General features: G+C 40.2%; 1 protein-coding gene across 1 annotated transcript; it reads left to right on the top strand.

Annotated features, from left to right (window-relative positions):
- Positions 1 to 2455: 2455 nt before the first annotated feature.
- Positions 2456 to 3592, top strand: LOC127102688 (uncharacterized). The gene has a single exon (XM_051040028.1). The coding sequence runs from the start codon at positions 2456 to 2458 to the stop codon at positions 3590 to 3592; it is 1137 nt and encodes a 378-aa protein (XP_050895985.1).
- The last annotated feature ends 11035 nt before the right edge of the window (positions 3593 to 14627 follow it).

The following is a 14627-nucleotide window of genomic DNA, read 5'->3' as shown; positions in this document are numbered from 1 at the left end:
CTTGATTATTGATCATGGTGCCCAAATTCTGCAAGAATGGCCACCATCCATTGCTTTGACTGACTGTTGACTGTCTTTGACCTAATTGCTGATAATTGCTTCAACTACAAGCAACAAGGTTAGACTGACAATATTTTTGTACTTTTTGGATGATAAACATATGAAAAGCAATAATATACAAATGCAAAACATGCTTGGTGATCAAGAACCACACACACAAGGCAACCTACCCACTAGGAGGGAAGCAAAGGCATGCAATGATCCTTGAGGCTATGATATGAGATGATATGGGCCATGAGGGATCTTAGGGCCAAAATTGGGGTCTTACAGGTGACACCCTCAAAGGTACTCACACCAGCCTGACAACCAAAAATAAGCAGTTAGCCGAAGCCCAATACCGAGCCAGCAAAGCGGAACTAGAACACATGGAACAAATGAAGAAACTCCAAAGCCTGCTAGAAGCTTGTAAGAAAGAGTTGAAGGATGAGAAAAGCTGCAACAAACAGCTAGAAGTCACCCTTCACCAAAACCAGTACGAGCTGAACCAGAGCCTAGAGGAGATTCGAGAGTTGAAGGTACAATCACATGGGAACCTGAAAGATAGCAACACACAAGTGAACAAGCATCCTGAAGACCTCTCCAATCGAGGGAAGACAATTGTGAACAGCGTTCCGAGCAAGCCAGATCACAACCCACCACCTGAAGGGAGTGCGATGTTGGGAAAGTGGGGTGCCCGCCTGTCCCCCAAATCTCATACTTACTATGAAAAGTTGTTATCCAATTGCTTCTAGTCGCTTGTAATTCACTAGGTTGAGGTCTGGTAGGATTAATGTGGCCCTTTTGTAGCCCAATGGGTATTTCCTTGTTGTACTTGTATTCCATGGTTTCCTAACATTGAATGAAAGACTTTCTCGATTATTGGCTTCATAAATTGTCTCTCTTTATTGCTTTGTATTTTGCTTGTGTTGAATGAACAAACTCGCGGATTCCCTGGAATTATTTTTCTTTACCAAAAAAAAGAGAGAATAAATATAATAAATGGACATATCAAATCTTTTTTGCATACATACATGCATCCACACATTTATTTGCCAAAAGCCGTCAGAAAACAAAATGCTTACACTCGCCGTTTTTCCGCAGCAACAACGACAACTCGTCATCAGTACTACACACATTCCAACAAGTCAAGAATCATGGCTGAATGCGAAGCAGACAATGCTGTCGTCCGCGAATCCCTTGCCCAGGTGCAAGGTGAAATGAATCTGTTTAGGGGGAACATGGAGACTATCCTTGATATCCTCCAGTCTCAGAGGAACCTTGTTGTTGCTGCTGCCAACGTCACCCATGTTGTTGGGGTGACCATTCCTGATGATGCTGCTGGTACTACCGTCGACACTCTGGCGGAAACTGTTGTGCCCAATCCTGGGAACCGTCAGACGGTCCCCAAGGATGCTTCTAGGCTTGCCGCTGCCTACCCGTGGGGAATGCCCCCATATCTAGCTGCTAGTCTCGCCAGTGGGGGAGCTTTCTTCCCTCACCCAACTCTCTCCTCCGCTGCCACTTCTGGAAATACTGGTTTCTCGTGGGCTCTCCCCACTCTCCAAACTACTCCGATCGATGATGCTGATCCGGACAACAACCAGGGTCAGGTTCCTAACGACCTCCTCAATGATGAAGAAGACTACCGAGGCCTGCGCCTCCACTTCCAGCTTCCTAATCAAACCGCTCAAGATGTGAGCACCGGCCAGGTCCCCGCTTTTCCTTTTGGTTACCCTGGGGAAACCTCCATGCCCATGTTGACATACCCTGCATCCCAGCATGCGTAGACAGGGGCACCTCAGGCCCCCAATGCTCAGGATGGAATGCAATATCCTCAGCCTACTCATGTTGCTCAGACTGTGCCATCGGGTTTCTCCTACCCGCCTCAGATGTCATTCACCCCGAACATGCCTGCACCGATTGCTCTAGAAGCTTCTCGACCGACCAGTCAGGTCGCTCCTCCCGATGTTGATCCGGTCAGACCTGCGGATTACCAGCTCTTGGACGACAAAATAAGGGCCATTGAGGGTTTCTCTTCCTTTGGCATAGATGCTCGAGACCTCTGCTTGGTCCCGAATGTGGTGCTACCTCAGAAATTCAATGTGCCAGACCTTCCAAAGTACAAGGGCCTCAACTGTCCCCGCAGTCACCTCACCATGTACTGCAGGAAAATGGCCTCACACATTGATAATGACAACCTCTTGATCCATTGCTTCCAAGATAGCCGGGCTGGGGCTTCCTTGGATTGGTACATGAGTCTGGAACGTCCAAAGATCTGGTCTTGGAGGGATCTCTCAGAGGCATTCTTGAAATAATACAAGTACAATCTTGACATGGCTCCGACAAGGCTTCAGTTACAGAATCAGTCGCAAAGATCTAATGAAACCTTCAAGGAATATGCTCAACTTGGCGTGAAATGGCGTCTAGGGTTCGACAAACATTATCGGACAATGAATTAGTGGACATCTTCATGGGTACGCTGCAAGGGCTGTATTTTGAAAAGATGATTGGCAGCTCATCGACAAATTTTGCTGACATGGTAACCATTGGGGGACGTGTTAAGAGTGGGCTGAAATCAGGGAAAATCATAGACACGACCGCCCAGCAGACAACCAACAAGAGACCGCATGGGGGCTTTGCTAAAAAGAATGACGGGGAAGCAAACGCTGTAACGGCGAGGGCTCGTCCCCGATATCAATTTCCGATGGCCCCTATGCCATATTATCCGTATCCATACGTCGCTGCAGCTCAATACCAGCAACCGCCGTTCCAGTATCAACCGCAGAAGGGCAATCAACAATCAACGCCCGCTCAGAAAAATCAAACCCGACAATATAATAGTGACAATAGAGGACAAAATCGAGGTCAGAATAATAGAGGCAACTTTGGTAATCGTCCCCAGTTTGATAAGCTCCTGGTGCCATACGCAGAGTTAGTGTCGTATCTGATCCATGTATGGGCCATTGTACCAAGAAAACTGCCAGCAGCTTCTCCTCCCTTCGATCGTCGTCACAATCCTAATGCCACATGCGCTTTCCACGCAGGGTATATAGGACATTCCATCGAGGACTGTCGGGTCCTCAAACAGAGGATCCAAGAGTTAATTGACCAAGAGATCCTGACTTTCTCCGAAGAAAAACCAAATGTAAAGATAAATCATTTGCTGAATCATAGCGGTGTGGCGGTCTATGCCATGATTAAAGAGGAAAACACCAAAATCCTACTGAGGGTTGAAGAGGTGAAGACTCCGATGTCTATTGTATTAAAAAAGCTCGAACAGTTTGGGTTTCTAGAGGGGGCGCATGATGATTGCTCAGTGTGTGAGTCTGATCTGAATGATTGCGAGCAGTTGAAAGGGTGTGTGCAAGAACTGATGGATCAAGGGTTAATACAATTCTCCAAATCTCAAGCAGAAGAAGAGGTGGCAATAGTCGAACCAATAACAATAGTATACAGGAAAAAGAAGGTTGAAGCTCCTCCCAGGAGGATTCAGCTGATTCATTTCCGTGTTCCAACTCCATTTCCGTATCAGAATACTAAGGCAGTGCCTTAGAATTATGAGACCACAACGTATTTGGGAGGAAAAGAAATTTGCATTCCTGACACAAAAATCATCAACGTTGCTGGAACGGGAGTCATGACTCGAAACAGTCGTGTATTCGCTCCTAAATACACTCCTAGGGTGTCTCCAGCACCCACAGTTATCCTGCCTAAGGAGAAGGTCATTCCTGCTCTGAATCCGCATGCAGGGGCAGCTGTATCGGCCACTCCGATCGTGACGACTGCTCCAGTGTTGATGAAGGTTATTGACAATAATAAAGTTGCTGAGGCTGAAGCGTCCAAGGGTAAAGGGCCGATGGTTGAGAAAGAACAGTTTGAAGATCACAAGAAGAGTATCACCTTTGAAGAAAGTCAGGAATTCCTCAAACTGATCAAGAAAAGTGACTTCAAGATTATTGACCAGTTGAATCAAACGCCCTCCAAAATATCAATTTTGTCTTTGCTGTTGAGTTCTGAGGCTCATCGCAAAGCATTGTTGAAAGTTCTAAATACCGCTCACGTGATGCAAGATATCACAATCGATCAATTTGACGACGTGGTTGCCAATATCACCGCCAGTAGGTATCTGGGATTTAATGAAGCAGAGCTACCTCCTGAGGGAAAGGCCCACAACAAAGCACTACATATTTCGGTCATATGTACTGACTCTCTCTTATCCCAAGTCCTCGTTGATACTGGATCTATGCTTAACGTACTGCCTAAGTCTACATTAAGCCAGTTACAATTTAAGGGGCCCGAAATGAGGACCAGTGCATTGATCGTTAGAGCTTTCGATGGTTCCCGAAGGCAGGTAATTGGGGAGGTCGATTTGCCTATTTGTGTTGGACCCCACCAGTTCAACATCACATTACAAGTCATGGATATCAACCCAGCCTACAGTTGTCTGTTGGGAAGACCATGGATTCATGCCGTTGGGGCAGTCACTTCTACATTGCACCAGAGACTGAAATACTTGAGAGATGACAAACTGGTAATCGTGTGTGAGGAAGAAGATTTTTTAGTCAGTGAACTCTCCTCCTTCAGATATGTTGAAACAGATGAGAGGATCGTCAAGGTTCCGCTCCACTGTCTAGAATTTGAAGATGTTAGTTCCTCCACAGCCAACAACAATCAGTCATCCGCTACCATCCCATCCTCAGCAAAGAGTGCCAAGCGGACATTGGAGAAAGGCCCGCTTCCTGGTTGTGGTAAGGTCGTCAGTGTAGCAGAAAAGTGCGATAGGTTTGGTATCGGTTATCACCCGACATCATGCAACGTGAGTCCAAAGAAAAAGCAATTTAACCCGATCAAGTTCAGCAGCGCCGACTATCAAAACGAGCATACCGTGGAAGTTATTAGAAAGACAAGTGGTAACAAGCCAGGGGCACCTAGCCTTGTTCCCAGATGTCCTCCAGGATTCAAGCTTCCCTACTGGACAGCCACCGTGATTCCTATGGTGTACTCGGAAAAAATGTAATGCATTTTATTTTCTCCATCCCTCGTCCTCGCCTGAGATGAGAGGATAGCTTGTAAGAGGCCTCATATTTTAAAATATTATATGAATAAATGAAAAGTACTTTTTTGCATGCAAAACTTTTGTTCCCTTTTCTTTCAATTATTTTCCTTTTTCACTAAAAACAGTGAAATGGCAAAAGATTTCTTTTTTTCCTTTTCCCACTTTTCTCAACAAAAAAAACATACTAAAATAAGCTCATCATATTGTAGCGGGGTATTTGTTACCATTAGAGATATTGACTAAATCCAAGGTAAATCATACAAGTCGAGTCGCCACCGCACTTCTATTTATCCAAAGGAATGGTTAGAAAGCGAACAAAAACCTAAAAGTTTTATCGAATCAAAAACTAGTAAAAAAGTCAAAGATATGGGTAAGGGGGTTGGTTATGCAATGGGAAGGTGTTAGGCACCCAAAACATCCTAGGTACTCCTAGGGAGCCCTTTTCACATTTGTTGTAAGGTTGGTATTTTGTGAAAATTTATTTGTGCAAACATGATTGAAGAGATGAGAAAAGAATATACAAGTTTATTTACATTTTTGTGTTTGAATGGATAAACCCATTGCCTACGTACCATCTTTAAAAAAGATTAGGATCAAAACCTCGTAGTTCGGGGTAAAAATCTCAAAAAATGAATTGGTGAATTGATTGGTCCAAAAGCCTTAAGGTCTTTTGTAATCAAAGGGAGAAAACTCAACCTAAAACCACAAATCCACCATGTGAGAATAGTTTCAACATGCTAGTGAGGGGTTAACCCTATAATAAGCATGGAAGACTCATTGTCCATCACTAAGGATATAGGTGAGCATTACATCTACCTCAAGGATAACTCAAACCTAATAGCTAAAGGTTATGAAAAATTTGATTGAGAAGGTGGCCATTGAAACCACAAAAAGACATTTGAATGGGTTATATTTACCAATGAAAAGTATGTACAAAATGGTCAAAGTTGACTTAGGAGTTCAATTCAAAATAAGTATTAAGAAAAGAAAGTTTGAAAATCAAAAGCATAAGCCTTAGGTTTCTAATGTTGAAAACAATTGTTAAATGTTTGCACAAAAGTTTTGGCTTGGGTTAGAGTGGAGAGAAGAAGAAGAAAGGCTAAAGTCCTAAGCATACAAGAGGTGAGGGATAAAGAAGCAAAACCACACATGGAGTTCCTCTCTTGAGATCATATTGATGATCCAAGTAGCTCCCATCCTTTGGAATAAGCAATCACATAAGCATAAACTCAAGCAATCAACAATCAAATGAACCCTTGGAAAGCTTCTCAATGCATCTTGGATCTCTCTTTCTTGGAAGCTCATGGTAATGGTTCCTCAATTTGGATCAAGTTGGAATCCCTAGCACAAGAACACACACATCAAAATATTCTATAAAACAAACAAAGAATGGACAAGAAGGAGTTTAGAATTTGGTCCTTTCAATGTTCATCTTCAAGCTTTAAGCATTCTAAAGGCATGAGGCCTAGTTGCTCTTTGACATTTTAAGCACTCTAAAGGCATGAGGCCTAGTTGCTATTCAAACTCCATTAGCTTAGGGAAGGTCCTAAAGTCTAAGTCCATTTGTCCATTTCTTTGCATTTGGTCCACAACAATCAAAACAAAACACAAGCACGATAATATATACACAATTATGTGCTCAAGTGAGCAAAAGGCAAATTGAATTAACATAAACATGTGCTCAAATGAGCAAAGGAAAAAAGCAAATGAATAATATGTACAAGAATAGTAAATTGCATAAATGTAAAGTGCAAAAAGTAAATGTTAATGGTTAATGATTAGCGTTAGTAGTTAGTGTGCCATAAGGCAAACTTAGCGCTATGTTAAGCAATCGTAATTGGACTTATGTAGAAGTCACAACTATCTGAGGTCGGTCAATAATAATGCAGGCAACAACACAAGTTATAAGTCTTGATTAGTGAACTAAGTTCCAACAACTTGCCATGCCAAAAGAAAAAAGAGAATTGATCTTGTATTGGTTTAAGTCTTTTGCATGGTTTAGGAAACAGCCTATCCTTAATGCAAAGCCATTCACTTGATCAATTGATCAAGATGAATTAGATTTGAATCAAGGAAGATTAAGTCTCCCTAATCAATGATAACTTATCAACCTTCAACTCATTGATCAAAAAGAAAAAGAAGAAGAAGAAGGAGATGAACAATGGATAAGGAAATGGAAAGAATAAAGTGCATTAAATGAAATAGAATGTACCAATCATCAAGTGTTTACCAATGACATTGAGGATCATGGTCAAACAATCAAAACAGAAGTGAGATGAAGATTCGAGGTCAAGAAATGAACAAAATATTTTTGACATTTTTAATATTTGAAAATAAACTTGAATTAAAATATTAAAGAAAGGTCAAACTTCAAAATCACTTCAAATCAACCTTGAAAGGTCCAAGTGATTTATCCTAAGTTCAACAAGGTCAAACAAAGTTTGACAAAAAATTTCAGCATTTTTAAAAGTCAGAAACTATTTTTAATCAATTAAAAATGAATAAAAATAACCTAATTGAACTAAAATCTCAAATAAATCTCAAATCAATTAATAAATTGATGAGAATATTTTTCATAGATCCATCATCATTCAAATAGGTTGAGAAAATATTTTTATATTTTTTGAATATCAAAAACTATTTAAAATGAATTAAAATAACCAGAAAAGAGAAAATTACTAAAAAATATCAAATGATAAAATAAAAAATATTAAAAATCATTTTTAGAAACTAGAATTTAAATGGAGAAAAGTGCAATTGGTCCCATAGAGAGGACTTCAGACAACACAATAGCCAAGCAAATAGATCAAAGATTAAGGAGTTTCGAAGAAAAAACCAGTTGATGAAAACCTTTGAACTGTGGAGCTTTGAGTCACTTTCCTTGCTTCCTCTTGCTAAACAGAACTTCTATGGACTGGATGATGAAGGTTTAGGAACTTTAGATCTAAAGATTCAACCAAATTCAGTTGAATTTCAGATCTGAAATTTTGAAGAAATGTGAACTAGTTCCTTTAGGTATGGCTAGGGATTCAATTGTGCAGCATATCAGGCGCCTTCAGGTTGAGATTTGAAGTGAGCAAGCATGTCTATTTATAGGTGAATTGGAGGCAAGGCAAGGAAATACTCGTGTGCATGAAAGTTGAAGGCCTCCATGCATGGGCCTGTACAGGCGTATGAAGAGCCCAAATCCAATGCCAAATGCAAGCTGAAGTATAATTGAGCTGAAATGGACGTGTACATGCAATTGGTTTGGAGTGTGCAATGAATTTCAAACAAGTTTCCATAATTGCACCAAAATCTTCCCCTCTTCGAAAATGCCACTTGAAAAATTGAAACATATGCATGTGGGTAATGGTTGGAAAGGTCTTGACATAAGGAACAAATGTTATGTTGGACCAAAACTCATTTAGAGTGTGGAAATTTATGAAAACAGGCCATGAAGTTCATAGTGCAAAACATGCCTTTGAGAATTTTGCCAAATTGGTCCAACTTCAAGCCCTTCTGTTGTGATGATGCAAGCCTCAAATGGAAAAAGTTACAACATTAAAGTTGTAGGTATTTTCAAGAAAATAAAAATGGACTTATATTTTGCATCATTTGGATTTTTGATGAAGGAGTTATGGGCACTTGAAGTTGGACTTTTTTGCCTTTCAATGCATTTGGTCCAAAGTGACCTATAATGTTTTGCATTATCACATGCATTTCCTTTGAGATTATGAAATTTTATTCAACATAACATTTGAAGTAGACACAATAATCTTTCCAATGCATTTGATCCCACCTTAAAATAATAAAAAATGAATAAGTTATTTCCTTGGGAAGTTGACCCAAAATTAGGGTTTCAGTCAAAATGACCTATAATGTCTTGAAATGGGAGATGACCTTCCATGCTTCAAATAAATTTGTGATGAACATTAAAGTTGTTCATATTGTGCTTAAGAATAGTTTTTCTTTTTGGATCATCTCCATTTTTCTAACACATAAAAAGTTAGGTCTCAGTGCATTTCAAAATAGTCAGATGAATTGACTGATCAACTTCTCAAGTCCACAACTCATATCTTGATGAATTGATGATTGAGGACACTCAAATAAATTCAAATATGCATGAAATGATGAATTAAAGAACTTCCCTTGATTGTATTTGACCATGGGCTGAGGTTGCTTCATTAGCAAGGCATTGTGGGTGATCAGATGAATTAGGGTTTCTTTGAGGAACAAACCTCAAACCCTTTGACTTTCTTTGATCAAAATGATGAATTGAGATACTTGGGAGGCATATTTGATGGATGAGAGCTTTGGGAACCATTGACAAGCTTGCTTTCATCTTCTCTTGACCATATCTTTGTGTCGCATTACGCGACAAATCGGCGGGAAACGAAGACAACAGAGCCGCCACCGTGCGTTATTTATCCCAAAAGAGGGAAAGGAAACGCTCGAAGTAAACCTGGAAAGAACATGGTCTCGCGACCAAAGAGAATGGGATCGGGAGTCGGTTATGCGAAGGGAAGGTATTAGCACCCCTACGCATCCGTTGTACTCGACGGGATCCACTCACAAAAGGAAGGAATATGGTTGCTAATACGCTGCTAAAAAACAAACAAATACTGGCTGAAAGAGACACAAGAAAACAAACAAGACTGACTCGGCAGGATATCGCATCCTGGGCTTACTTAGTCTATCAAACATAGACATCAGAGTCAAAGTAGTTCGGACCAGGGGAAAACATGCTCGCTAGGATGTCGCATCCCCTGCATACGTATCTTCTTGGACTAAGAAGAATCAGAGCATTCGTAGATCGGCTCACGCACGCCAAACAAACAAACACGGGAAATCGACTGCCAATCGCTAGACTTACGTCAAACTCCACACAAACAGGCAAACCTGGAACCCGAATGCCAATCGCTGGACTTATATCAGCTTCCGAACCAAACACACGCACACTGGAAACCAGATGCCACTTGATGGACTTATACCGGACTCCAAGCACACAACAAGAGGATACGGAATGCCAATCGTTGGGCTTACATCCATCTCCTAACATACACAAAGACAAAACAAAAAGGGCGCCCGGAGAGATCAGCTCATCTCCTGCCTACGTACCTCATCTGGTATGAGGATCAGGGCGACGTAGTTCCCCTACGGAGGGATACAGGACTAGCCTAACCAGATAACAGAGGGAGACACAACTAGGGAGACTAACTCGAGCCTAGATGTTATCATGCAAAATCATCCCTAAGTCAAGGTTTCTAGCTAACTTGCACAGGAAGCAAGCTAAACCTAAAGCACAGGCAATAGCAAAGCAAACAATTACAGATAGCACACACTATATACACACCAAGTGGGGCTCAAACAAAAGGTTAGGCTGCAAGAGCAAGCCAACTGGAAGGGTAATGTTAGCTCTTAACCTTGACATTGAGAGTCAAGGTGAAGCTGATGAAAGGTGAGTGAAGATGAGACTTCACATCTCTTATCCCTGGCCTGGGAGAGCTTCAGACAATGAAGTGTGGGTCCAGAAAGTGGGAACCCTTCTACACTTATGACACTGACTCAACTGATCTTGGGTTAATGTCCACAAGGCATCAACATGTGATGTGAGCCAAGGGACGACTCAACAGAATAGCAGGAGGTGGACTACACACCTCTTGTGTTTGCCAATTTCCTTAACAAAGGTCTTTTCCTGCTTGGGGACAAAAATAAACAAGCACAAACATTGCCTCTTAAGGAGGACTTCAGACAGGTGCCTGGCCAAATAACAGGCCAGGTCTTCCAGACTACATGGAGAAGAGATCATTATACCTCAATGCTCAAGCTAGCAAGCAAAGCAAACACAAGTTCACAAGGGAACTATAGCAACTAAGGTACCTGAAATCAATCCAACATAATCAGTACTCAGTTCAAACAAAAGCAAACAGACAATTACAAGTCCACAACATAAACAGATAACAAGCATTAATGCACAAAGGTGCAAGCCACATGGCACAAACTCAAGTTTCAAAACCTACAAAACAAACTCAAAGTGAGTCATAAACAAGCTATAAACCAACTTCCATTGGATGCACATCATCAAGCATAAGCAATTGTGCTCTTTGACCTGAAACAAAGCTCAAACATTAATCCATAACCACTAGTACAAGACTAGGGTCAAAATGAGAGCAAAAAGTCAAAACAGAACATGAAACTTATCAAAAGTCAATATCAATCAAATAAGAATCAAATCCAAGTGGTTTCACATTCATATCATTCACTAAGATCATTTCATAAGGCAAAGAGTGCAAAACATGCAATTTAGAACATCAAAGAACCAAACAGAAAGATTCAACTCAAATCAACTCACAAACATTTCAATAAATCCCCAAAAAATTCATGGTCAAACAGCATTCATAACATGACAATCATACCAAATTTCAAGTTATTTGGACCAAGGGAAGCAAATCAATTAAATTCATAAAGTCAAGCCAAGTTCAAACAAGCTCATACAAAGCATCAAAACATGCATTCACTTCAAGCAATCATAAAACAGAGACCAAGCATGATAAATGAATGAAATCAAAGCCATGGCAAACTTCAAGATGTCTATAATACACATGCCAAATTTCAAGTCTATCCAATTAACCACAAGGATTTCACAAATCAAATAAAATCATGTCTCACAAGAAGTCCACATTTGGTCAAACAGGGGAGAAATTATCAAACAAATCGAAAATGCATTCAAAAACTCCAGGAAAATTCACAAGCATTCTCAACATTCATAAGTATCAACATGCAAAAATCCAGATTATTTTGAGTTCATATGGCATGGTAACAAAAATCATGAAGTTGCACAAAAAATGGTGTGACACAAATTGTCACACCTCTAATGATCATGTCATATCTCTCAATCCAGGAATGCAAAAATCACAAACCACATACCATAATGACCAGGAATGAGTCTAGAACACACATGTAAAATTTCAAGAATTTCCAATTAAGCATCATCATTTCATGATCAAAATGGCAAAGTATAGGCAAAAAGCATACATGAACAAAACCATTAGACCAAAACAAAAACAGACCGTGCACAACTTTTTCTATCATGCTAGTAAAAACTAGAGGAAAAATGGAGATCAATGCAAAAATTCCCACTCAATTTGGATTAAGGATGAATGACTTATGAGTTTTGGAAGATCATCATGTGAAATGAAATTAAAATTTGAAAACAAAATGAAATTATGGATTTGAATGGAAATAATGGCAAAAGCGTAATTAGCATGCTGAAATGATGAAACGCCGCATTTCATTTTATGCGGTGGCAGGGCGTGATTCGTCTCATGGTACGCTAACAACAAAAACCATGCAAAGCCAGGCGAAACAGATCAAACGCGATCTGGAATTGTGTTTTTTAGGGTTCATGAACATCCATCATGTTCTTCAACCATCAAGAACGAAAGTGCACAGAAAATTACAAATCATATACCAATGAACTCGTCTCTCAACCTACATCATGAATCCAGCATCTATTTCCTCTAACTCTCAAGAACATGTACGGATCGAGCGAAGAAAGTTTTGGTTACCAAACTTCAAATCACAATATCTCACTCAAATCTTAATGAAATTTAATTCTACAAAGTGCAACACACTCCACAATCAAGGATCTATCAAATGCATAGCTTAATTTCAGCAATTGCAATGGTCGAAAACTTACCTCCAAGTGATGACAGTGTTGAATTCGTGGTTTCTTGGCCTGGATAAGTTGAAACAAAAGCTCAATAATGATTAGCAAGATGAATGAGTGAAGAATTGAAGCTCAAAGGTCTTGGATCTTGCTCTAATTCAGATCTGCCATTGATGAACCTTGAAGCAACAGTCCACGATTATGCTAAACAGTGAGGAATTCCTGCTTGCAAAAGCTCCTACAATGCTTAGAGATAATGAAACAACGAAGAACCAATGCAGTGTTCTTGAAGAATTTGCAGAAAAAGTGAAATGAAAAGTTGAGAGAATTTGCTATTTTTGGATCTAGATCTGTGTGAATGAAGTGCTAATCCGAAATTCAGTTAGCATTAGGAATATATATGAGTTGTTAATCCACTTTGCTAATCAAGCTTAGCCAAAATCAAAAGGATTAGTGAAAATGCATTTTTATGTGCAATTGGCCAAAATAACCTCATGTATGCAATGCCTTGCTATAGTGCACGAAATCCTTGCCAAACACACTCCAAATGTTGATTTAAGACCAAATGTGAAGCTTAAAAGTGTAGCAAATGCATATTTTGAAAGTGACTTTTTTAACTCTCCCTTTTTAAATTCAAGTCACTTGAAAACGGACTTTTTATGTGATGATTTTTGATGAAATGTGATGAATGATTATGATAAAGCATGTCAAATGGAGTTTGCTCAAAAAAGAATCACTCAAATTGGCCAAATGGTTCAAGAGTTATCCCTTGTTGAAGTTCAAAAATTCTTGACAATGATTTGACCATAACTTGCCAACCACACATGAGAAATGGGTGTTCTTGGACTTTTTGGAAAGGTGAGAGCAAGATCTTCAACTTTCATGTTGGAAAAAATTCCATTTGAAGCTTTTATGATGATGTAAATTTGAGGAGAAGACCTTTCCATTTTTGGCAGTTTGAAATTACAGGTCACTTACTATTTTTGGAAACTTTTCATCTGACCTCAAATTCTTCAATCTTGATCTTTGAAATGTCAAATGAGACTTGTATGGACATGAATGAAGCCTTTCAAACCAACTCCCACCTTCAAATCCTTGATTTCTGGCACAGTTGACCACAATTGACTTTCTAGGGTTTCAGATGAAATTCAGCTTGACTGTTGAGCTTTGATCATCCAATCTTTGGTCAAACCACTTAAAAATGATCCTTGAATCATGTGAACTTGTTGAATTAACCCTAGGGATTTGTTTCCTTGGAAAATGCACTTGCTTGCTTGCTTGACTGATTTTCCTGACCAGTTGACCTAATCTTGTCTGATGGCTTGCACTTGGGCAAAGGACAATGCAATGTTATGCAGTGGACTATGTTATGTTAATGACCTAATATGAAATGAATGTACAAAATGGGAGGTGCAAATTTGAGGTGCTACAGCTGCCCCTATTCAATCAACTGGGAACCCGAACGGATGAGAGCAACGACTGTCAGACTTTCAGGGTAAACAGGGATTGAATACCAAGAACCGTAGAAATTTACACAATGCGGGGATCCACCAACGGAAACGTCCACTGGGATCTGCTGTTTATTGCTGGGGATTTTCTTTTCTTTCAAGGGTACGGTCACATCCAGACATCTCAACACGATGAATGGGAATGGGAATCACAACTAGATGCCAACGGACAACTAGGAAAAACTCGACGTTTACCAAGACCAACGGAGAGGTAACCAGACATCAAAGGACGACGGATGAACTGGGAAGACTCGACCAGACGTCAACGGACGAACGGGAGAGAGGTACAACCACATGTCAGCGGACATAGTGGGAAAAACTCAACGTTTACCAAGACCAACGGAGAGGTAACCAGACATCAACGGACGACGGA

The sequence above is a fragment of the Lathyrus oleraceus genome, chromosome 7 (genome assembly GCF_024323335.1).
Source record: "Lathyrus oleraceus cultivar Zhongwan6 chromosome 7, CAAS_Psat_ZW6_1.0, whole genome shotgun sequence".
NCBI lineage: Eukaryota > Viridiplantae > Streptophyta > Magnoliopsida > Fabales > Fabaceae > Lathyrus > Lathyrus oleraceus.
Note: the sequence above shows the minus strand (reverse complement) of the source record. Positions and strands in the feature narration are given on the sequence as shown.

Bases quoted from the DNA above. Each gene is read 5' to 3' on its own strand.
- LOC127102688 (XM_051040028.1), top strand. From the start codon at position 2,456: ATGGCGTCTAGGGTTCGACAAACATTATCGGACAATGAATTAGTGGAC.